We start from the raw sequence: 25,377 nt of genomic DNA, 5'->3' as shown, positions 1-25,377 counted from the left end.
TTGCAATATTTACTGCGGAATACTTCACAAAAAAAACGTTGTTAGGTTTATTCAAAAGAGATTTTGACTGACGTTACTTGTGCTCTATAATATTTCAATCCTAGCTTTATGAGACAGAAATAAGACATACCTGTTACCATAAGATATATCTGAATAGTTTAACACACTCAATATTGAGTGTTTTTTCTTTTTCTTTTGGTCTTCTGAGCTTATTCTTGCGTAAGTGACTGGAGTCTCAACTTAAAAGCTTTTTTTAGTTACCAATGGCACATGGCTGCTTACGACTAAACTTAGTGTTTTAAATCAATCCTAAATATCGTCATGGAAGGTAAGTCTAAAAAATCCTTAAGTACTTTCGTGCTGAGGGGCGTGTGTTTCTTTTGCCTTTGAGTTATATCTATTTTCTAGATTCGCAAAGAAGAAGATCGTCTGGGCAAAAGTTGAATTTTTAAGGCTGTTAAGCATAGTAATTAGTAACTTGCTAAATTTTTACTTCAAAAGTTGAATAAAATATGTGGGTTCTTTGCTCTTTTTATGAAAAGGGTCATTTACAGGAGACCTTTTTTAAGATCTAGAACTACAGATTGTGTGACCTTTCAAACTCAGCTAAAGAACCTAGCATAGGTCCACTAATGTTGTTAATGCAAAAGTCATATGAGTTTCTCCTATATATCTCTCCTATATATTATATCTCCTAGCCTTCGTTATAGCTCAGTGGATAACCTAATTGCATGCTAAGTTTAGAAACTTGTTGTGGTATAGGTTAAAATCTGGGCATAGAAACACTTCGTTTCGCACTGGAAGCTAGCCGTATGATGGAATGTCTCACAGCGATGCAGGTAAAACACGAAACATGAAGAGCTAACTCTGCCATACTTAAAGTTTGGAATGTGGCCACATTCCGTACTTTGAATACGGTTCAGCTTGCCGTCATAGGGCAGTAAATGTAGTTAATGGCGAGGGATTTAGCTAACCACCGATTGCCACAAGGTCAGTAATCACGGACGGCACTGCCGGTAACAACACGTTTCGAGCGACGATAGGACTCCATCCTAAGGCCGTCCTTGTAAGGCCACATGAATGTCCTTGGGCAAACCAAATTGAGGCTAAAAAATGTTGTGCATTGTTTGACAGAAGCGCATTGGTAACTTTTGATGACATGCGCTCGTCAATAGCACCAGTTTTCGATTGCTAATTGAGCCAAAATATTCGGCCATTCCGAATATTCGGCCATTGCAAGGTATAAGGCGGACAGATGACCAAAGGCCGGAAGGTTTACCTTGGTCTGTTTTCTCACAGACAAGCTTCTCCTTGCCCCCGCGTACAGCACGAAGGATAATTAAACAAGTCTAGAATTTTTATAAAAATGACTACATCTCGCGACCCATTTATTAACCTACTTAATCACAACAGTTAAAAAAAGCAACTAAAAGCAAAAAGGGGGCAACTGGTTTCTTAATAATTTTCCGATTTCAGTATTCTTAGTATTAATATCAATCATTTTTAAGGAGAAACGTATATCACGCATCGTTCCAATTAGATAGCGTATGTACACGCATATATTTAGGGACAAAGGTCTTTGAAACGGAATGCAAAAATATTAACGTGGAACCCAAAAACTTGGAAAGTCTTTATATACTTCGTCACCCGTTCAGCATAGACCGAAAGATAACAGAACAGGGAGTACAATGATGCGCTATAATGGCTCACTACCTCCCTCTGACTATTGATTTGAAGCCGTTATCGTGCTCATTGGTGTCTTTTTTATGCGGTTTACTGTTTATATTACAGCCTTGGGGTTTGAAACACAGTGGACAAATGACATCTATCAAGGCGGACAACATTAGTCGCTTCTCGAGTCCTATTTCTTTTGTAGCGAACTGTTTGAAGTTAATATCTTTGTATTTCACTTGAAGGTTTCAATGCTTCATTGATACTTTTTTGTACACCTCAAATTCGAAAAACAATCGCACGTATATTTTTATGTTAATATTCACGAAATCCTGTGTAGTTTTTGTCACAGTTGGTAAACGGTGGATATTAAAAACGTAAAAAGACAATAAAGGCTTGCTTTATCTCTATGCAGTATAAAATAAAATAAATTTTAACAAAGGTATATTTGCACTGCACGACATACACGACACTTTTAGGTTAAGCTAATCCTAAGGATTGAATTTTATCTTCTCGATTCGTAGGTACACGGCTTAAGCGTGGTTTCAGTTCAGAGACGAGTTCAACCGTTATAGAAATTAGACACGTGGCAGAAACAGAACAGAATAATTACGCCTAAGAATAGTACGCCTACGGGCCTAGTTAATTGCTACCCTATTACAACAAAGCGAGCGACAGCCATATTACCATCCGTGAGTAAAAAATCTTGTTTTACTGCTAGGATAACGCATGATTATGGGATGCATTTTATTTTCGAAATACTTTTGACTTAATCTCCAGCAGTGAAGGCAAGGGTTATTAGTTAGGCCTTATGATAGTTTTAGTATGCAACGGTCTCGAAAGCCAGGGTTCGAATATAAAAGAACGTAGAAAAGAAAGAGTTTATGGTTCTTACCATATGGTAGTTCTTAGCCACTATAAAGACATTATTACCAAGTCAATACGTTATGGCGGGTTTTTTGGAATATGTCTGATTTTTGGTATTACTTTATAAATATGCCATCATATTTTCCAAGTGCTGCAAGTGCATAAGGTACGCAATTTTTCCGCCTCCAAACAAAACAAGCTTTTAACAACCTGTAGAAATATTCGTCGTACATTTACATAGGAATCACGTTACAATATTTTGTAAACCTGCGTTGGTCCCTAAGTTAGACGGCTTGTTTGCTTGATTTATCTTTAGCACATACACAGCGACATACAACCTGCGTGAATAACAGAAAGGGTTATATTAGTTTAACAATGCAACTTTAAAATCAAGCTATAGGCTGCTCGTTTCTGTTAATTTACAGTATTTTAAAGTAAGTCACTAATTTATTTAAACTCCGTTAAAACTGTTAGGCGGAGGTAGATGACATATATTTTTAGCTTTTCATCTCTAGGCCTACAAAAATAAACTGGCTGTTTAATGCATACGATATACGTATTAACTGATTCCTACATAAACTTGTCTAACTTTTATGACAGAATCATGTGAGTGCGAAAAACTTGCTAGATCAATTAGCTTCCTACCTCTAGCGAATAGCGCAAGTCTCAAAATGAAATACCATCACCGTTCTCTAACATATTTAGCCGCTGTATAAATTTTTGAGAAGTTAGTAAATATTAATGACCTCTGACAAAATCTGATTCTCGGTTCTTGTAACTGTATATTCAATCATTTAGACTCTCTTGCATGACGTATGATCAGAGAAAATGCTACTGCTTTAATGAAAGTGCTACGGTAGCGCCCTGTATAGCTTGAGGATTTCCAGAATAGTATATTCCTGCAGATTAAGTTGCAGCTAGTTTGGTCGCTTAACTGAATCAGTCGTAGCTATTTATTGCCAGAAAATGCGAGTTCAACGAAAACCTGCCGTACTGAAATGTTGGGTTGCGACCTTGTCGACTGGACTAGCTTGGAAGACGCGAGCTCACCGCCGCGTTCCATTGAAGTGGTGTCAATTATCAATTATACCAATGTACTTCTTGCAGTCATTTGACACGATCTATTATGGCTAGCCACGGAGTTGCGCGCCCCTGTCAATATTGACGTATTATGACAGTATCGAGTGGATCGCAACCAATCGCGAAAATTCGTTCCTTTCTACGTGAGAAGTTTTGGAATGTCGACTATCCTTTTGGGGAGACGCAGTGCCAGATTTAGTCTGTACCCTTATTGATTGGCATAAATCTGAAAGCAGACACGTGTCAACCTAAAAAAAGATAAGTCGTTAAGCTCGTGTAGCTAACTATCCATTATGGCAGTTGTAACGATAAAACTCATGTTTGTACCATACATACCACAATGGATTATGGCAAAACAGCAAAAAATATCAGAGGTTGCCCTAAATCACTACGTCTGGTATGACAAGATGGCTGACTAAATGAATCCTATAACTCTTTAAGAGACGTTAAGTGACAATCAAACCTTTCGGTTGAATATTTTAGCAAACTAACGTTGTAAAAAACATTTTGTAAACAACTTAATATGTGGATATTGCGCTTTCTTTAACGCCTTGCCAAAGCGCGCATTTCTAGATTTGTTTCTAGAGAACTAGATCTGTTTGATGATAATGGCAGAATCAAAAAAGAAGGCACCCAGTGACCGAATCGGATATTTCGAGGAATCATTTGTTTTATGATTCACCTCGGTGATAATCAGAACGGTATTTGAGTTTCACGATTTGACAACAGCGTGATGATTCCAAAACAATATACTGGAGGTCGTCGTCAAGTTGTCAGCGAGAAAATGTCGACTCTGCCCCTGTTCAAAATTGCTGTAGACTGTAAACACTGAGTGTAAAAAGGATCATGGTTTTCGCCAAAACGAATCAAATAAAACGTTCAAAAGATTATTACTTATTATAATTTTCTGCTTTTGATAGCGGCAAGATATTAAATATTGAGTTTTTTTTCATAAGGAAAAGAGGGGAACAATGGTAGCATTGCGTGCTCGAATGTTCTCATTACTTCATGATTAACGGTAGTGCCAAGCTCCCCCAGACGTAACCTTGACAAAAATAAATATTAGAGCAAAACGGTTCTTGAAATCCATCTCTTAAGACATTGTAAAGCCAACTGTTTGGTTGGTGCTCAGCAAAAACTCAGCAAAAAAGAATGATTATGATATTCTCTAATTGTTTTGATTGGTATATCATATTTTATATACATGCGTAGCCCTCCCGCTATAATCTCAGCTAAACCGTGGCGCTTTATGAATATTATTGAAATACTAAACAACCTTTTTCTCGTTAAGCGATCCTTGCGGCGACCGAAAAAAAGGGCGCCGATGGCCTATTAGTAGACATTACAAAAAGGGATGAAGCATTTTGTTCCCTAGGTCAGAAGATGTCTCCATATATTACGGGCATTGAACAATGATGGGTGCGCTATCCCTATGCCCACTCGACGGCACGTAGTGTCTACAGGAGGGCAAAGCGGGTTCCATAAGTTCAAATCATATCATGTCACTTAAGTTCAGTCCAGTTCACTTGCTCTTGACAATCAAATGATATAAATCTAAAAGTAATTCACATTTACTTGAGCATTTGTGTTTCTATTTTGACATCAATTTAGCTTTTAGTTGAATCGTCAGCACCTGCGCGACAACATAAATCGTGCGCTCATTTAGGAGCTGGAATCGGGCTCCTGGCCGCAGCCTGAACAACAGTTGCGGCAGAATAACATTTAGCAATCTGGAAGCATTGTTCAAGTGGAATGGTCTACCAGAAAGTTCTGTTTCGGTTTCGGCGGACAATGAAAAGTAGAATGCGCAAGTCAGCTTTCTTAATTCAGGTTTTCGTCAAGACTTCCGTAGAAATGTGTGTGTATGTATAGAAATGTATAGAAATGTGTGTAACGTATGGTGAGGATTAGCTTATCGATAGTAAGAATTTTTGAAAATGGCTTCTTTGTGTAAAGAATAAATTATTGGTAATAGGAAATTATTTGTATTCATTTACACGTACCAAAATAACAACACTGTGCCTGTATCTCAGTGAGGCTAACTTCGTGCCACTTTTCGTCCTTTTCTTTGTTTAGGCAGCACTACCCATCCAAACGAATGCCTAAAGTTACTATACGATTTGTGCTATATTTTAAATACCAATTCATTGTTATCTATTTAAATGATTATTATGTTCGTTGAAGAAACGGTCTCGAGCTGTTTGTACTTCGGGTAGTCTTATATATTAATGACGCAGATACTAACTGAAGGAGTCTATTATTATTTTTATTACTGTAAATTTATTTATACCCAATGATTGATACTAGCGTTTATCAGAAGCTACTAAACGAAACACGCGATCAATGAGATTAGAAGTGCGTTTTTCTTTCTGCATAGTCGAAAAATAAAAATAGCGGTTAAATAGCCGAGTATAATACTTACCAATTTCTTTAGTGGCCTTTATGCCTGTTTAGCAATACTTTGTCTCCTCATGCGACGCCAGAACAACCGTAGCCGACAACAACAACTATGCCTTGTCATACAGTTTGACGTAATAACTTTGTGACATTCTGTTTTGCCCCCTCTTTGTAGGCACATATAGCTTTCAAATGTCGTTGCAATCAGTTAGCTGCACAGAACTCACTTTCCTTTTGTGTTTTTCTACCCCAAACACTCAGCAACGGTATTGGTGTACTGCAGTTACGACAGGTTCACTGACGTTAGGCTTCGTCGCCGTCCTTGATCAAAGAAGAGTTGCTTGTGTGCACAAACTCTTCAACGATTTACATTTCACTATTGCGCAAACCTCTTGGCAGAAAAGTTGCCTTGTAAAGTATCGAACTACAGCGGTTGTGGGAGCTGCATGTCCGTTGCCTTCGGCCAGTTCTACATTGGTACGGGGCCATTAGGTCTTTCCGTGTTAGGTCTAAGACATTTCGAAGCAGTTAATAGAAGGACTGCGGAAAGTTTACGCTAACACTGCAGCATATCTTCATGCGAAATGCATGACGGTTCGGTAATAATGAGATTGAGCGTTTGCGGTGAGTGTGAAACTGGCGCATTCTTCTGCAAATGAAATGAATGCGTTGTTGAGAGTTTCAGCGACAGGTTACATCGGCAATGGGATGTAGTTAAAAAAAGGGTCGAAGTCTGCCATTAGAGACCCAGTTCGCCATTGAACATCGACAGAACAAGGTCAGTTTTGTGATAGGCAGATCTCTAAATCATAAATAGTTTCCATTAATCTCGCGCTGCTTAGAGTGTAGGGCAGGGTGTTGCCGCGGTGAGGATTGAGCAATTTGCGGATACTGCACAGTCTAATCGATCTTGGAACGCCTATAGTTTTAAGTGATGCCGGATCGAACGAACAATTAGGCCAAGCAGCTTGTGGTTTTTCTCATTGGACTAAACATAGTTTATCAAATTAAGTAAGCAGGCCACTGAAACCATGACTGGATTCATCCGGGCCAACTATAATAGAAAGGCAAACACTTGAGATGTACTACTTAATGCAAACAAATGAAGTACGATCTGGCTGGGAGCACTGGATGTATGAAACAACCATCAAAGTTTTAATGGCAGGCTAAAATATCTCTGATCTGTGTGCAGGTCATGCCTAAATCAATTTAAATCTCATTAAAAAATCATATTGTAGTTAGTACACCTTCGAAAAACTGTAGACCATTTTACTTAGGTCTTCACATATTGATTGATCGTTAGAAAAATCTTTTTTTGCTGTGCTGAATTGATGAAGACCCCAGCCAGAAACTAATTTGTGCCCATCAGCCCAGATTCTGTATGCTTTGATATAATTCTTAACGGCGATTCCGATTGACGCACACACAAAACATGTAGATTTTTTTCTTACTCAGAGTTGCTAAGCGTGAACAACCCAGTGATACTCGATTGAAGAGACGTTATTCGAAGTGGGATATTTTAGAACTTTAAACTCAATAAGAGAAATTATTTTTTATTGCTCTTTAGTATTGTGGTGATACCGTTATTTACGCCTGCTTTATTATAGCCTTATTATTGATTTTGGCTAATCAGGTTAGCTTGTTTGCCATGGGGACTGATTTTGTCTCCGGCAAAATGACGTGCCCGCGTTATGCTTAAGCATTGCTGTGACACTTCACGAGTAAACTATTGGAGCACTGAACAGCCAGACCCTATCCTAAGATATTCCATATACATTAGGATGTATATTAGACGAATATGTTCGACATCTTGCATTCGATGTTGAACATCATAAATCTAAGGTGACAAACGTTCGTTTGTAACATGTATTTATGGATTGTAGATGAAGATTCAAACTGCACCGTTTATTCTTTAAGTAAATCATCCAGAAGATCTGGTATTTTTTTATCATTGACAGAATGCGATATGGAAATTTTTGATGCAGAATGGAATGTGTCTAACTACAGTGACGATGAGAAGGTTATCCAATCTTCACGCTACCCTAAAAAAAACTTGTTCGTGTCGAGTCACAGCGTTCTCTCAAACGACATTGATTTTCTTTCAAGAAATCGGTCAAGTGGGACGCCAACATGAGCCCCGCTATTTTAATCCGACGCAGCCCTGAACGCGTTCAGCTAATAGCTAGCCATAAAGCTCCAACAGAAGCGAGAGAATGACGGTTAGGAAATTGGAGTGCTACAGTTTATACCATGACATCCCAGTTTTGATACCCAACCAGACTCAATGATCAGTTTGGTTGAGCTCCTAAAATCAGTACAACATCAATTCGTTTCGTTAGATTAACTTGATTATCATTGCACTCTCTATAGGTCGAATATTCGAACGATACCGACCGCGCTGCGGCACAGGCGTTCACCGTAAACAATAGAAGAGATTTCGGTACTGCGCAAAAGAAACATTACTGCTTTTGTAATGATAAGTAATGATATACTTAAAATTTGGTTAAAAGGTTGTACAATCTAGCCGATGGTCTCGGTAGCTGTTCTCCGAATGCTTTTTCTATAGGTTTTTTGCTTCGTTGAAGATATTTGCTCTATATGACTCACAAGTGGTTACGTGAAATCTTTTGGGGATCGCGGCATCGAGAATGCATGGCATATAGATTTAGGCTTATACACATTTGTCCAATATCACAAATCCCACGTTATTTTAATCGATTATTTTGAAAGAGGCATATACTTTTTTGATCGTACCTTTGAGAACGTTATCATGAGCGATGGCTAATAATTAGAGAAATCTATTTATGATTCGTAAATGTATGACCTATTGATTTCTAATTCTCTTTGACAGATTCAACTCGTCATATACCCGTATATCTAAAACTTTAAAGTTTTTAAAAGTAATTCCTTAACACATATTCATATGAACTTATGAAGTTAAGTGATTGTTCGAATAGGGACTTTTCTGCATCTTTATGATGATTTCGGTTGAAATTGAGCTGTCTATACTTTTATAATTTTTGTTATTTAATCAACATTTACAACACTTTTTCAAGTTTGCACTATTGCGATCAGTGTCCATTCGCTGCTACACAACAGGTAGTGGACCAATCCTGATTTCTAGACATACAATTTCTAATGAGGTCATGAACAGCTTTCCGATCTGTGCAACAAGTTAGATTTTGTGGGTGTTTTCAGTGGTAATTTATCTGTTTGATATTCATGAAGATCCTATGTAGAAGCAAAGCGTTGTGTTTGCATCACTGTTTAAAGGAAGTTTGTGAAGCCCTTCATTCTTTGGAAAGGTCTACGAGCCAATTATTATTGTACCAGGCTTGCCATATCAGACGCAACAACGCTAATAGATAAATAATCATTAATGGACAAATGGGAAGTAACAAACTTCGGGACAACAGAGACAAGCTACACGTGGCTTGGATTTTTCGTACTTATCAGTTGGTATCAGCTGATAAAAACCAAACGCGTCTTCTAGCGTGTATAGAATTTACCTTAACAACAATCGATTTTGGAATTGCGTTCAACGTAAAAAAGTGCTGTATTTATTTGCTTATAAATACGGTGATTTTTTGGTATCGGTTTTTTCGTCATCTAGTCAGGATCTCGGTGAACGAAAAACTGTGACATAATTTAAAACCTTTAACGCATCACCTGCGTACAATGCAGTAAGGCCCTACTAGAGCGGATAAAGTACGGTACGTAAAGGCCTGAATATTTTGATACGCTATACGAAATCAGACCCCTTCTTCAGCTTACCACACTGGCATAAAATCGCAAAGCATCCTCAAGGTATGAAATTTTAAGAAGAAAGAATATTTTAAGCAAAACACAAGTGGCTAGACTGTACGGTACCGAACGTGAAGATACGAATACCAAGGATTATCGTGTTTTAGCAATGAATAAAAGTGTTCATTAATAGTGCAGAACGTTTTTAGCTTGTGAGTGGTAGCCATTTCGAAATAAGTACGGTGAACTTCCAAATTATTTTTGTGTGAAATAAACGGGACACAACAGAACAGCTTATCTGAACTAAAAAAAAATAGGTAGGGAAAACTATTTTTGTTGCCATTTTGTATGTATGTAAAGAAATTTTCTACACGAATAACAAAAGTCCCGAGCTGTCTGCACCTCGAACTGGAAATGGCTTCGAGCTAAAGCTTGAGCCTTAAATAGTCCCGACACAACCAGCGTTGGTAATAAACATGTTATTCCTGCGATAGACATGGCGTTTGCTTAACAGTTCGATGAAAGTAATAGATTCGCAAAATCATGGCTTCTTCTGAACGTTTGAAGTACGATGGATACTGTCATTTGGTAAGCTTTGTGTCCATCATAAACGAAGGCCTAAGTGGGGTAACACTAGTTTTTTCTGAACATATGTATAACGGGTTACTTGATTTTGATAATCGATGATGGTAATCAGTGAATTCTTTGTGTTTGCATACAAGCTTTGGGTGTTTATGCTAATGTAGGCACGACATTTGCACCGTTCACTGGCACGATATTAAATGAAGATGTCTTTGATTGGCTTTGATTTCTATGACACAATTTCATCATTCGCACTAGATTCTCTAACCACACATTTATTATTTATGTGCAAATAAACTTATGAGTGTATGAAGGCATACATCTGTACAGAGACAGCCTGATATATAAACTGCTGCTGTGACTTAATAACTTGACAGTTAAACTTGAAAATGAACTTGTATTTAAAAAACCCGATTGTACCACACATGAATGTCAAATGGCAAAATTTAACTTTCGTGTATGATTGACGGATGCCGTTAGTAAATCTCGTTTGCTAGGTGAACGTGGTTCTGTTCAATGTTGAACCCCTGGTACTGACCAATAGAGTTAAAGGTTGCTTCAAAAGTCTGTTTTCTGTAGTGTACGACCCAAAGATGATAGCGTACAACTGAAAATTAGCTAATACGGGTTCTGAACATAGATAATTTTGGACATATAGTGTACGCTTCTACCTACAACTTTTTTCAAAAGTAGGATTATTCTGCCTCGGCTTTATTCCCTTGTCATTTCCTACAGTGTTGACCTTCATAATTAAAAACTTTAATTGATAGCAACGATCAGCCAACACTCCTGTTGCTAAAAGTGAACGCAAGCTCAACAATATTTATGTATTGTTCATAGCTTCTAAGTATTTTTCCCTTACTATTCATTACCACCGGTTTTAAATTATGGCGCGCTCGATGCCCTTCTCTATATAAAAGGTTTACTCAAGAGTGTAAAGGATGGGCGCAGGGGGGCACTCTATGTATGGTTGAAGGTGCCGATCAGAGTTTGCCAGCAAGAAAGGCGGCGGCGGTGGTGGATAGCACGCTTCTATGGTCTTCCCTAGGTTTGTCTGTGCCTGTTATGTGGGCAACGACAGCCGTGCGGCAGCCATCTTGGCTTTGAGCCCCTCCCCCCCCACGTCGGTTCTTCGGGGACTCATTCCTGCCTATTTGGCTAGCTTGCCTCGCTCGCTGGCTTGCCACCTAGCTCGGTGTCGTCCTGCGCGCGCATCCATCCTCCTGTTTTGTGTTGTCCTTTGCGGCCCGTTCTTCTCTGCCCTTCCCCTTCGGGCTCTGCCAGAAAGATTCCTGTAACCGTTAGACACCTCAGTACGGATGGTGCGCTGCTGGCCAACAGCAGCCCAAGCAAGAGTCCCGAGTGCAGTTTGGTATCCGTCGTCTTCTCTTGTAACATCCCATAAATATAAGTGTATATACTCAACCCACGTTCGCGGCCATTCTGTCGTGTGCAATGTGCGACATCAGACGTCGCCGCCCGCGTCGACCAGTACGTCACTAGCGTGCGGATAATTCGCCAACGCGGAACGCTAGTCTATCGGCTTTTTTGAGCTTTGCTGCTGAGAATAAGCTTCTAAAGCTAAAGAAAATATCCTAGCTATATTTACCAGCAAATTTGGGTTGACAATCGACAGAGCGAAGGCTAAATCTTAAGGAGTATAATATAAATGTGATGGTGCCTTCATTATAGAGGTCAGTGAGAGAGAGAGAGAGAGGAAGAAAGACGACGGTGAAGAAACGGTGCGACAAAAAACGGAAGCGAAAAAAACGAAATTGCCGTTGTAGAAAAAACTGGGCGCCGTCGCGTCGACGCGCGGACCCAGATGGCGCCGACAGAGTAACTCTAAGGAATAACTGTGTTCTGTTCCCGCGACGGAATTTACATCACGAATCGTTTAATTATTACAACCATTCATCGTTTAACGAGTGCGCCAAGTGGTTTTTGTGCTTTGTGGATATATATATTATATACATATATATATTAATATATATATACATATATATATATCTGTATTTCTTAATAAGAGATACGTGTGTGCGTGCGGGTGTGTGGTGACTTGTGCTTGGCCAAGTGCGACAACACCAGCAGCTAAAAACTACTGCTTGTTACCCTAAGCTTTCCTGTCGAAGGTAGAGCCCTTCGGAGCCAAGATGGCGGCTCTCAGGGCCCTCCGTGCTCGTCTGGTGTTCGTTGCGTGCCTTGTCGTCTTGACTCTGGGCTCGGCCGCGAATGCTAGCGAGGCTCAGCAGGTGCCTGTGAAGATCAAGACCTTTGAGGCTGCGTTTCAAGGTAGGGAAAAAAGAGGATAAGACATGGACTGATTATTAGATTACATACGATACAAATTCGAATAAAGAGCTCAACACTCCTCCGCGCCATTACCAACCGCCACGACCGGCGGATTTCCCACGTTCACTGCTATGCATGCAAATACCGAATGTTCATTAAACTGGCCATACGTAATTATTGATTCGATGATTACCACTTGCAAAAATTGTTTTCAGTAATAAACTTAGGATATTTGAATTTATGATCGATTTCTGCATTCGACATACGTGGTCTTTGTTTTTAGTGTAATCTTTTAAAGGTATGATTAAATACCGTCATATTTTCCTAGTCACGCTTGATCGTTCCTTTCATTTAGCTGCCGATTTTCCATAGGTTTTGCGGGAATTCTTTTGATGCGATTATGGTTTGCGTTATTTTTGCTCAAATCATTTTACTGCATCGATCAGCTGATAAGGCATTTAGTTTTATTATAGGCATTTATTAAGTTTTATGATATTGATGAACGACGGCAGCTATCGGACGTTCACGATTTGCGTTATACATAACCTTACGTGATTCGTATAACTACTGCACCTCGTCTCGTGCGACTGGCTTCATACAGCGACCTACAAGTTGCGTACAGCATTTCCACTACGTGCAAAAGAGGTATTCTATAATTGTATGCATTTGCTGGAAATGGAGCATCTGCTTCTACTAATATGGCATCTACATATATATAGTCCCATGCGGAAGACTTTCTGTGCGACAGGATGTAATCATGACATAATATGAAACTAGTTTATGTATTCATGTCTTTGTATCAGTATCAAGCGCGTTCGCAGCTATAGCTTCACTCAACTCTGAAAACACGTTTTGTAAGCTTTGCGCCATCACGACGCCTGCACTACCTCTGGAGATCGTTCAGTTGCGTATTACCGTTTGTATTGTGAGCCGCCCTTCTACAGTATAGATTGGTAGTAGTACCTGCGTCACGTTGATAGTTAGACGTGCTGAGCTAATTGCTTAAACGCGCGACCATACGTAGCATACAAACGGTCGTAGTGCCGTTTCGGTAGGAAATGGTATAGTAGAGTTGATGACTACAAGGATGGAGGCGACGGCGATGGTGGCTCTGCATGTCACGCTCTACTGCACAAGATCGCAGGTAGCGCTGCACTGGTGGCAGACACGTCCGCGTTGGATGCCATTGGGCCGGTCACGCGGCCGTCAAGCGACAGCAAGTGATAAATGACGCTCGAGTTGGATAGTCTCTTTGCTTTCACGTCCGCCTGCTTAGCACGATCTACTCAGAACTGTTTGGAAACGGATATAGGAAGAATCATGCTGTCAATTAACAGTCTGCTCTACTTTTCGATATTCTGCCGTACTGCTCTACTAAACTGTACAATGGATACAGGTGGGAAATGTCGAATATGAAAGTTGAATACGATGGTTGAGTTGGGAGAAGTAAGAAGGAGGGAATTCGCATTTACGTCTTAGTGGTAGAGAACCAGATAATAGTGGCGGTAGTAAGGGGGAAGGCAGGATACGCTGCTGCACGAAAGATGAAAAACGAGACAGTTTGTCGTCACAATCGTGACTTGTGGTGATTTGAATACGACAGCTATATATCCAGTTTAGACCGGTTGTCGACGTTCTGGCTCAACCGCTAGTCCCTGTTCTGCAACAGATATAGACATAGTGGCTTGTCACTAACTGTAAAAACCCGCAGTTTTCCCGTAGTATTCGCTGAAATCTGTTGCTGTACGCCCGAACGTGTAATGTAGAATAGAGATGAATTTTGAGCATGTAACACTGTGTAGATAACTGTCAAAGTTACGGATAACGCCAGAAAGGGTTCGACAACGATAACGAAATCAGCTAAGTTGAGTAATGATAAATGGTGAATTCGGACACCGACAAGTTTCGTTGCAGATATGTCATTGACAAGTGATATACGTTTTTTTTTTTTGCTAGTTGAAGGAATTCAACTTTTCTTCTGTCTATAGGGAAAATACTAAATGGCTGCTAAATCCTAAAATATAACTAACTAATTAAAATCTCTATAAGCATTACCTTAGAAGGTACTGTAGTATGTTTTATTACCTTTGTGTTTAATAAATGTAAGTTGAGTGCATATTAATTATGTTCGAGGGATGTTCTAGCGCTCTAACAGTTATTACCAAGATAGCGCGTAGTGCCGGTAGCGAACGAAAACCTCATTGAAGGCTTCAAATCTTAAGTGTTTAACCTCAAACAAATTAATTCGATATTGAATTTTAATTTAAATAAACTTATATTAGCGCTAGGTCATACAACAAACAAAACTCGTGTGGCATACTTTTAGATACTAACACACATAGTATTTATACTTGAAACACTATGACGGGCTCTGACCCATCGTTTCAAATATCCTCGCCGACGGATAATATGCAAATATAATACATATATATATATATATATATATATATATATATATATATATATATATATATAAAAATATAAATCTGTAATAAAAATAATTTCAGGACTAACATTATTTGTATTATTGCTGTTTTTCGCTTTGATTTTCAAGATTGTATTGCGGCGGTGTGGCGTACTCGGCAATAATTAGGCTATACATTTTCGTATCCGTTCTGACACATAAGTACTGGACATTTTTTGTCCGTTTTAGGACTAGAGCGGGGTCTCTAAGGTCGGCATTGAAATATACGTACCCTTTATTTTGTGCCTAAATATGTGCCGTCAACTATAGCTCCAGGCGTACATCACGAAACGTCAATGCAAGGTTCAGGACTCACAAATATGTGCAAGCAAGCTACTAAACATTAACAGGTGATTCACACGTAGAAATTCATTGGTGTTTTTATAGTATGTACTTCTTTAATGCAAAATATAGTGTATTTTTTATACGCAAAAACCTTATCTACGACATGGCTAATAAGGCGGAGGTGTACTCATTCTGAGAGGTTATAACCGTTACTAAAAACATATTACGGTCGTATGACATGTTTATGGTCATTCGTAACATTTTAATGTCTAGCTAGGCTTCAGTCACCCAGTATGCCACTTATATTTCTACCGCGTCGTATGTTACGGCCGTTATGGTTCTATGTGTTAGCTTGTCTTTTGTCCACGGTCAAGATACGAACTTCAGTCCCTGCTTCATACCAATGGCCTATTCTTCTAAAACAGAAATTAACTTCTTCTTGATAGTCTCACTTTCTTCTTGATAGTCCTCGGAATTTTTCAAATGTGAAGTTTTTCATTACTTTAATATACACTACACAAGAGTCTTCATGGAGCGACCGATCGCTCAGCGACATCCTCGGTCTCATTCGGCGCTCGGCTATGAGAAACAACCAGGAGCAGACAAGCTTACTGTGACAGATCCGTGACCCAACATATTTGCTCTATGCCCTACCATTTTGTACGCGATAAAAAATGTTTGTAGAAATACTATCGCCTTGTGATTTCACGTCATCAGCGACCCTGTCGCGAGCGCCCTGCTGGCACTTCTTTGTCGTTTACTCTGGTGGTAGTCTTTTGTGCTCTTGAGGTCGACGAGAACTTCTGGGCCTGTCAAGCCGCCGGAGTCCGTCGAGTGGGTCGACCTCCTTACCTGATCCCTGTGCTTTTCCTTTTTCCCTGAGCAGAAAAGAACCGCATCACATGAGCATAAGACGTCTGGTGGGGGGTGTCGGTAGCAAATGAGTGAACACTCTAAAGAGCTGTACTGGTGGAAGGAGTAGTCACCTCGTCAAGGAAGGACCAGAGTACTTCACGATGACAAGAAAGTGGCTTGGGTAGACAGCAGCGTGATAGCAACTCCCACAGGGAAATAACCAGCGAACAAACTAACTGGCTCGTTTGCTCGCTCCGGCCCAGTGAAGGAAGACTATGGAAAGTTTTTTTGCTTTTTTTATATTCCAACCTTGTCTCCTCATGCAAGAAGAGAACCCTACGAGAGGAACTGCGGCAGGCCGTAGGAATTGTTACCGTTAGCGAAAATCGAGAATGCGACTATGAATTTACGTCAAACAATTATGCAGGATATGATCGGACAACCAGCGGCACCTTGTTTTGAGCTTTTGCCATTTATTTTGTTAGCGGAAGTGCAGTGCGCTGAGTTTCCGCACCGTTGCCGGTGTTGACAGCGGGTCGCATCTGTGTATTATGTTCGTTTAGCACATGTTCTGACTATGAACAGAATCTATATCCCAGTTGACTACCCGATGTTTTTGTTTTTAATTGTCCCGACACGCCTTTGCTCTCTCGATGACGTTTTTATTGTTTCGCTCAATCCATTAGGGACAACCGACGGATATTCTCCGAACGCAACGCGATCGTTAAAGTGCTATCTCTGCACTGTGAGAAGCAACAACTGAAGGATTGAAGATAGCACTGGTGAGGAACAGTGCCTTTCCGGATCAAGCGAATCTAATATATATGCGGCGGACATGTCTGTGCTGTACATAATATGTGTGGGCGTTTGCTCTATATGAATGTATGGCTTTTGAGTGCAGGACGATACAAGCATACTCTTTTGAACTCCACGTCGGATGTCTCGGCCAGAAATGAGGAAAATATTGATGATGTCACTAGTAGCTGAAGTAGCATAGCTCTTTAAGTATACAGAAGCATTTGTCCTGATGCCACACACGGCCTGACTATGCTAACAAAACGATAGCTACAGGCAGCTCTGGCTAATGCTGATTTTTATTGTCCAAACATCAGCCCACCGACGCAACGCTCGTCTGCTCCGTGCCTCCACAGTAAATGTCACATAAATGCCACAATAAATTTATGCTAAATAATATACCAACATTAATAAACATAATATAACATTAATAATAAGGCAGAATAGTCAAAGACGCGCAAACACACACAACAGCTAAAGATAACGAAACAATAGCTAACGCCAAGTAGCAAGCAACGAGTATATAGCATCGTGTATACAATACGTAAGGTATCGTGTGGTCGTGTATTCCTAGGATAGAAGAACAGTTTGAATTTTATCGAAGTAGGGTAAAGAAACGCTACTGTTCTAACATCTACCATTAAATGTTGCGCATTACTTTTACTGCGATACCTAGTTGGTTAGATTTCCTGATATGTGACTAACTCTTCAGTAATCTCACACACAACCGACAATCGGACAAGCGCGCGAAGGTAAACAGGCAACTTTAACCCTCTCCATTCTTTGGACATGTTCTTCGTGGCTCCTTTCGGATCCTCCTGTAATACCTTCTTCTCGTAGATGCTGGCTTAGCTTGAAGCTGCGATACGACTAGCGTAGTGAGTTGTCAATGGATCGTGGCAGACTTCGCGCAGGAAAGTTTATTGCTGCGTAGAGCAACTATGGCTGCGGCCGCCGTTCTTCAACGGCTAACGGGAACCTATGAACGCGCAGCATTCTCGAATCGCTGTCTTGTCGTTGGCGGCGCTGTTGTCGATAGAGTATAAAACGTTTTGTGACCCTGATCGACTTCGAATCAAGATGGCGACCATGCTGTGATGTTAAAAAGCTTTGATCCGAAATCGTACAAGAGCTCTTATTTAGATAATATATATTAGTCATTTGACTTGATGCCGATCATGACTATCTGATAGGTAGCTGGAAATTCACCAAAACTGGGGTACTGCGTATAACTGCTTGGTCGGACGATGCAAAAGACGTTACTATCCTCTTCCTATTTTTCCTCCTTTCCGATAAGCATTTATAGATCGTCTGATATGTTGTGGTGTCTGACCCAGGATTGTTTCCAGGGCTTTTATAGAATGGCGACAAACAGAAAATAGACCCGTCAATCATATTTCTTTCCTTACTTAATACAAGCAACACAGAATACTTAAAGGCAGACAGATTTGTAATAAAAATTATAACAATGTTATTGCCCGGTACTATATATGCTAAAGGACGAGGCCACCTTTGAAGGAAATATACTGAAGAGTAATATTTTCAAAAAATACTAAATAAGTAGCATAAAGGAGACGGAAATAAAAGAGAAACAATTTTTCGCGTTATGTAGCTGGGATGCAGGGCCCATGTGTCGTTTGACGAAAATGCGCCCAGCTCTACCTCAAATATAGGACGCAGTTTTACAGATTTTTTTATAACAAATACAACATCCTAATAATATTTTACCATGGTAAATACGTGGTCATCGCTAAGTCAAATCTTAGAGCTAGCAAATAGCTTCAATGGTATATGGTCACCATGCCGTTTCATAGCTCTACTGGGAAAACTCTATATAAGCTAGTCTATGAATCATCGAAATTGTTGATGATCCTTATGAAAGACTAGTACTATAGAAAAGGTTTAATAAGTGCCTTGCAGAAGATCGTCAGGCTTCCAGATTCCTTATTTTCATAACGCATAGGGCTATCACGACTCAAGATAAGGGATCAAGTGGATAAAGATCAAACTGAGTTATAGCCTCTAACTCAGCGCCTTGGGGAATGTTTGAATAATCACATAGTTATAATACTAACAGACATTTTTTAGTTGTTGCTATGACGAAGCTGTGGACCCCCCTATACGGACTGTATCTCACATTTTACGGAAAGACTAATCTTATATACAGTAATGTCGCAACACATCGACACTGCGTCAACGTACAGCACAATATGGTTCAATATCACAGGCTACCACGATCTCAAGAACAAAACCTCTGATTGACAAGGCAAGACGTTTTTGTTATAGGAAGCTTCACCATCGATCGATTCGCTAAGCAGTTACTACTAAAGCACATAGGCAAACATGAATCTGTTGTAGATTGTTCATTCACCTCTTTTTGAGACCGAAGGTTACTAGGGGCCCAAACCCAATTTTAGCCAAATGATAGACGATAATGACTTGCCGGCGCGCTTTTTTGACTTAGGTCGATTTCAAAAGCTAAGAATAATATGCAACTAAAATTATTATGAAAACGACGCCATCTTCATGTTACTTCGTAATTTCGATTTTTGTTTTCTGTTTCCACTCCTTCATTTACAAAAATTTAGAGTCTTTTTCCCTGTGAAGTGTTTCTACTCGCAATATGTTTATCGCATTTTGCTACACGTGAATTGTGTGTGTTTGATTCTTTGAATGAGTCGAACTGTAAATGACTCAATTCTGTTTAGTGCGTAAGACATCTTAAAAACAACAATCGAAACAGAAAAGGACGACTATCAATCAACAAGGTAAGAAAAATATTAAAAAAGTAATGTAAGAAAAATTATTCTCATCATATATTTATGTGAGAGTAAGTATAAAGATCTCGGCGTTTATAAGCTCTCGAGGAAGAGCATTGACGCTTGCAGCGATCAACCATTCTCGCTAGGAATACGCTGAGGCCCGATTGTTCCCTCCGTTTCAGGCTAACAAAAGTTTACCGACAGGCGTAGATATAACAGGTCCTCGACTATCGGAGTGTTGTTGCGACGTAAAAGTCACTGTATTCGTCCCGTTAGCACTAGCAGTTCCCACGACTGAACATTTAAACTGATCGTTTCGAGACCGTTACAGGCTCCAGCAATGATTTAGCCTGTAAGGAACAACTCTCGTGCAACGAATGTCCGAGTTCAGCCTGTTTTGGGGCAAGGCACCCTCGCCGCGTTTGTCTATTCACGAAATACATTGCTATCACTGAAGGTTTCCACTGCGGTCAACTAAGGTATTTATGTAACTCTGTTTGTAGGCCGAGGGTTAACGACAGGCCCACTCGGTTGGTGATAATCAGAGAAGGCTGCTATGTAGACGAAGACGATGCTCAAACAATGAGATTAACATATTGTACAAATAAAGTGCGTGGTAATCATTTCCCAGACAAATACGATCCTATAATTACACACAAGGAAAACTAAGCATAATATACGCATAAAGGGATGATAACAGAAGCATTAGTATGGTGTACAGGATATATATTCCTGCAATTACTCGTATTATCTGACCCCCTACCATAGACCTGCTTACTGCATATGAATCCGTATCAACATAATATTCATTTTTATAGTATGAAATAATCGGTGATAAAGGCTTGCTGCAATATAATAACATTAACGCTGAAATCATTTCTAAAAGAAGCACTTAATGAATCGTCGATGCTTCTTCTTACAGTGAAAAAAACACTGCGTGATGACATAGGCATGTTGTTCGATGTTGTCTATATCTCAAGTGAGCAGACCCGTGGCACTAACTCATCTGAAATATAGACAAACTCTCACTGCGAACGGAGACTTATACAATGTGTACTTCAGAAATCAACTTTGTTGGTTGCCTGCTTATATGAGTCATTAGCTGGCTTGTTCTAGGACCACGCAATTTCCTCTATACTGTCTCAGTGTAGGCCCCGTTCTTTTTTCTATCTGCTGCTCAATTTGTTGCCACCGTTATCACTTCAGCTACTCCTGTTGTCATAACACAGCAACTGCTATTCTAGTGCGTAAACGGAGAAAAAATTGGAAAATGGTTTGCAACGAAAGTCTCATGCCGTCATCGTGGCCTGACATGCAACGCATATAACGTCTTTTGTACACCGTTCTTGGATCAGCGGTACAGGTCGCTCGCACAAACTTCGCAGCGCTTGTTCGGGCTTTCTCGGCCAGTGAAGTCACCAGCCTACCGCCGACGGCCTCTGTATCATGCGTTTATGCATAAAGGAAGACAAAGTAATACTCTTTCAATAAGGGACGACGCTCACTCGGTGAAATACGAGTACAGTAGATTGCTAATGGTGAGGCATTTCCCTTCCCTTCCTCGCTCCTTCTATTACAACTCCTGACGGAGTTTGGAAGTCGATGCTGAGTGCCAAGGAGAACGTATAAAAGGAAACGCTTCTCAAAGGTTACGTTCTAGAAGTGGAGTAGAAGAGTGTGTGAATTCAACGGACAGGGAATAGATACAAACAGGGGACAAGTCGCTTTCCGTATGGGTGTTGTTCCAGTGACACTAGTCTGCGTCACTAGATGTTACAGCTAGACGGCCACAAAGACATCGCACAAGCAATCAAATGGCGCGTAAAGCGATCGCACCACTGGCTGACTATAGTTTCAGAAACTCCCTTCGCAGTTCTTTAGCTAGCCCTTCCTGCACTTGCGCACTGCTGTTGTTGTTGACCAATCAGTTAAGTCTCAGTCGTCGATAAGGCGAGAGAAAGGAGCTACTCACAGGTGACGATGCTGTTCCCTGAGGTTGACGTTGGCCTTGTCGATAGTGGCCGATACCGTTATACGAAGCAGATCAGACAACAATAGGTTAACCACATTACAGACTTTCGCAGAGAAGTAAACTGTCAGGCAGAAAAAACACACCCGTTCGTTTACCTCGTCACCATCCATCAGCGCAGCCGACTCGAGCGACGACAAGTAGTTGGCCATTGACTCTTTTAGAATAATTATCGATCTTCCGATCGAGGATAACCGATACGATTCGCTTTCTGGCCGACTGAACAACACGCGGCTGCCTCGCAGATCCTATTACGCGAAAGATAGAACTACCAATCGTTGTTTAATTGATGATTGTACATAATTAGTAAGGAATAATTCGAGGAGATTCTTGTCCCTCTTATAGTTACTGACAGTAGTAAGCGTTCCAATAACTCTAAAGAGTGGAAAAAGATGCTGTCAACAATGCTAACGGTACGAACGAGCCAGAAAGGAAAAGGGTTCAGATCAAGCAATCACAGCATGAACATTTCTCCACCTGGAACTGTAGCTAAAATAACCGACGACGGTTTACCTGAATTTCTGTTGTATGTATATATCTGTGTCAACCCACAGAACATTCTCTTAAGGATAGGCCTAAATATATGGTCGTAGCAGCTACAAGGCGGTGGCGAGTAATGCGCGCTTAACACACGATCGTCTGAGCCAAAAGCAAATGTCATGTTGTTAAAATTCCTCCGAGGAGAACCTATTTAAGGATTGCTGCACCTATCTTCACTATGAGCTATCGTTTTTGCCAAAAAAGGATGTTGTCCATGTTAACCTGTATGTTACACTCACGCAATAACAGTTACGAGACATATAATGGCTTCGGGAGTTATCAATAAAACTCTATGAATCTCTTAGCGCAAACCATATATTTGACGTTCTGTATTCATGTATCAATCAGTGTTCACTTTCAATTATGGCATACTTACTTGTAAACATGGGTAGATCAACTTCTCTTTTTTTAAAAGAAATTTCAGCTTTTTTTTTTTTAGAGAGTATTTTCTTTTTACACAAGGAAAGGAATTGCCGAGATAAATAAGAGAAAAGCAACACGATTTTAGGAAAAAAAAATGAAAAAATCGGCGACAGAAGATTCACCGACATTACGTTGGTTTGTGAATTATACTTCATTCGCCCGAAGCTACGAGAACGTGTCGCGAAGAAACTGGGTAAATAAGGTAAACATTGTGAAACCGTAAGAGGAGCATGATGGAGGCTAAAATGCGTGAAAAATGACAAACGGCCATTGAGAACAATCGTGCATGTATATATACAGAGAGAGAGAGAGAGAGAGAGAAAGAGGGGGGACCCGAATGAAAGGAGGATATTGGAAAAAAGCGAATTTCAGCCTCAGCAGTCGATCATACGTAGCGGGTACGGTTTACTGAAAAGTAGTGAGGGGAGCGAAAAAACGTGGAGGCAGGTAGTGCCCAGCCCATTAGCGGACGTTTTTTCAGAAACAGAACGCCCTCCTCAACAAGTTTTCTTACTTAAAGACTGATACCTTTGTTGCAATTGCTAAACCATAGACAAAATGTGTGGTAGTAGAATTGCTAACAATATACGTTACGTTTTGAGTTAGGGTATCATATATGAAGTAACCTAAATCGTTATTCTAACGCGACTGTTGTTCTTCCTTCTAATACGGTTATTCTGAGATCTTAAAAATGATAAATTCGGTCTTCTAAAGCAGAAACAAAGACGTTTTTCTAAGTGAGCAGTTGTCTGATGGCGTGTCTGATTATTGTAATTGGGCTGATCATCGTAGACAGACATCAGAACAGTTTTCGCAGCAGAGGTCGCGAAATGGCAAGACATTCAAGTTAAGCGCTCATTCAATGCTCGACAGTGTCGTTTGTATTTTTCAATGACCCATTTCTGTTCTGTCCAAAGATACCCACTGGTGATCGCACAAATCCGCTCTGTCGAAGTGTACAATACTATATGTGGATGCGATTCCCATTTTTTCTCGTTCGTTCAGCAATGAAATAATAGTTAGCTTGTTCGGGTACTGAGAATGTTTCTATACCAGGCTCGCAATTTCCGACCCAACTACAATTAGCCACAAAAATGCGGAAATATGCATTGCGTCGCATCGCAGAGTTTATGTAAAGCCAAATTGAAGCCGATCTTGAGGAATGCGTGCGACGTCTGGTATGAGACTGCTGCTGCTACTTCTGCTGCCCTCGTTGCTGTTGCTAAGCTTCGTGTGTCTTTGATTTTTCTTTGCTTTTAGATCGTTCTTTTTCTATTGCACAGCGAGGTTCCACTCACGTGGAACCTGCAGGTTCGTCCGTCACTTCTGATCGAGCGAGTCAAAAATTCAGTTTGGCCAATTTCGTTTTAAGCGACGGCTCTAGGTTCTCTTACTATCTAGCTTTTCGTTTTTGTATAGGGTGCCGCAAATCGTGAGCAGGGACCATGGGGCCTTCAGACCTTCCCCCACATGAATGGCTCTACGGCAATATAGCAGTATTAGAACTATCCCAAATTCCACCTTTCCCTTATCCTCCATTTTTCTCCTTTAGTCTACAATCACATAGCGGGTGGCCCACTTTGTAGCAATTGATGCAATAGTGGCTATATGTCTTGATGGAAAAGATGTAGAGGCGGCAGGGAGAAGTAACCTGGGAAAAAAAACCCTTGTAGATAAAGAAATGCGCCGGTGACAGAGCGTAGGATTTTTGAGGCTTTTGTCCAATGGTTACTGCCTATTTTCTTAGCGGCGGTAGAGTGCCCACTCAATGTACTGACCATGAGAAGGATAAGAGTCAATGAAACGCGAACGAAACGTTGATTTTCGCTCGGTGGCAATGCATCAGCCACCTTTACTACTAAATCCTGAATGGAGTAAGTATTTTTGCCTGCTACGATTTTCAGTGTAATAACTTTTCCGTCCCTATATATTAGTAATACTAGAGTACATCTAGTTCGTAGTGAGCGTGTATGGGACCTGTTTTCGTGGTGTCCTCTGAGGAGGGTGCACATAATAGAGATTTATTCGTGACGGATGAAGATGCCTGGAGGGCAACTAAAAAACAAGCACGTGATACTAGAGTTGCGGAGAGAAGCGACTAATAAGCAGATAGACCTATGCACGCACTAAGTTGGAGCGATTAGGTTGAAGAGTACAAATACGGCACAAGGCAGCTTGTACCCTAGTATGACTGTGTCTAAATAAAACCTACGGCCTTAAGAACTTAGACGCTATTGTTCCAGTAGTTGTGTATAGTAGGTCAGTCGAAGAGAAAAATAAGACAGCAGAAGTGAAAGCTAGAGAAAACGGGCTAGCCCGTAACAGGATCTGATTTGTCCGCATCAGTTTCATCTATCACTGGCACTAATTAGTCCCTGCTCATCGTGAAATTTCACGTTATCGAAACAGGTAGCAAAACAATAGCTCCAAGTTCCAATAGTTCTCTTTTCTCGCGATGCCAGATTGCCAAGGGTCCTATCGATAAGACAGTAAGTAAACGGCATCACAAGTCAAGCATGTGGGAGTGCGCTTACTAGACGTGACTTTTGAACGGTAGCCTAATCTAAATGTTTTCTTCTGAAATGATAATT

At 40.4% G+C, this 25,377-nt stretch overlaps 1 protein-coding gene and 1 long non-coding RNA gene across 5 annotated transcripts in view; one reads left to right on the top strand and one right to left on the bottom strand.

The window, feature by feature from the left end:
* Positions 1-2,505: 2,505 nt before the first annotated feature.
* On the bottom strand, positions 2,506-6,348 carry LOC111250190 (uncharacterized). The gene is made up of 3 exons (XR_002673215.2): positions 6,041-6,348; positions 3,533-3,866; positions 2,506-2,876 (listed from the first exon to the last, which is right to left on the bottom strand). It is a non-coding gene; the product is annotated as an uncharacterized LOC111250190 (long non-coding RNA).
* Positions 6,349-11,593: 5,245 nt separating this feature from the next.
* LOC111249810 (pikachurin-like) overlaps positions 11,594-25,377 on the top strand; it is a 226,426-nt gene continuing 212,642 nt past the window's right edge. The window contains exons 1-2 of one of the 4 annotated variants that reach the window (XM_086988268.1): positions 12,508-12,633; positions 15,188-15,447. Coding sequence is in view for 1 of the 4 variants with exons in the window: in XM_022804158.2 (XP_022659893.1) it covers positions 12,495-12,633 (139 nt within the window). In the remaining 3 variants the exon portion in view is untranslated. Of the gene's footprint in view, positions 12,634-13,589; positions 14,030-14,150; positions 14,498-15,187; positions 15,448-25,377 lie in introns of those variants that run through there. The other 3 variants (XM_086988267.1, XM_086988266.1, XM_022804158.2) reach the window with 3 other exon arrangements.

Source organism: Varroa destructor, unplaced genomic scaffold (assembly GCF_002443255.2).
Source record: "Varroa destructor unplaced genomic scaffold, Vdes_3.0 BEIS01000004.1, whole genome shotgun sequence".
Lineage (NCBI taxonomy): Eukaryota > Metazoa > Arthropoda > Arachnida > Mesostigmata > Varroidae > Varroa > Varroa destructor.
The sequence above is the reverse complement of the archived record's forward strand: the minus strand, read 5'-3'. Positions and strand labels throughout refer to the sequence as shown.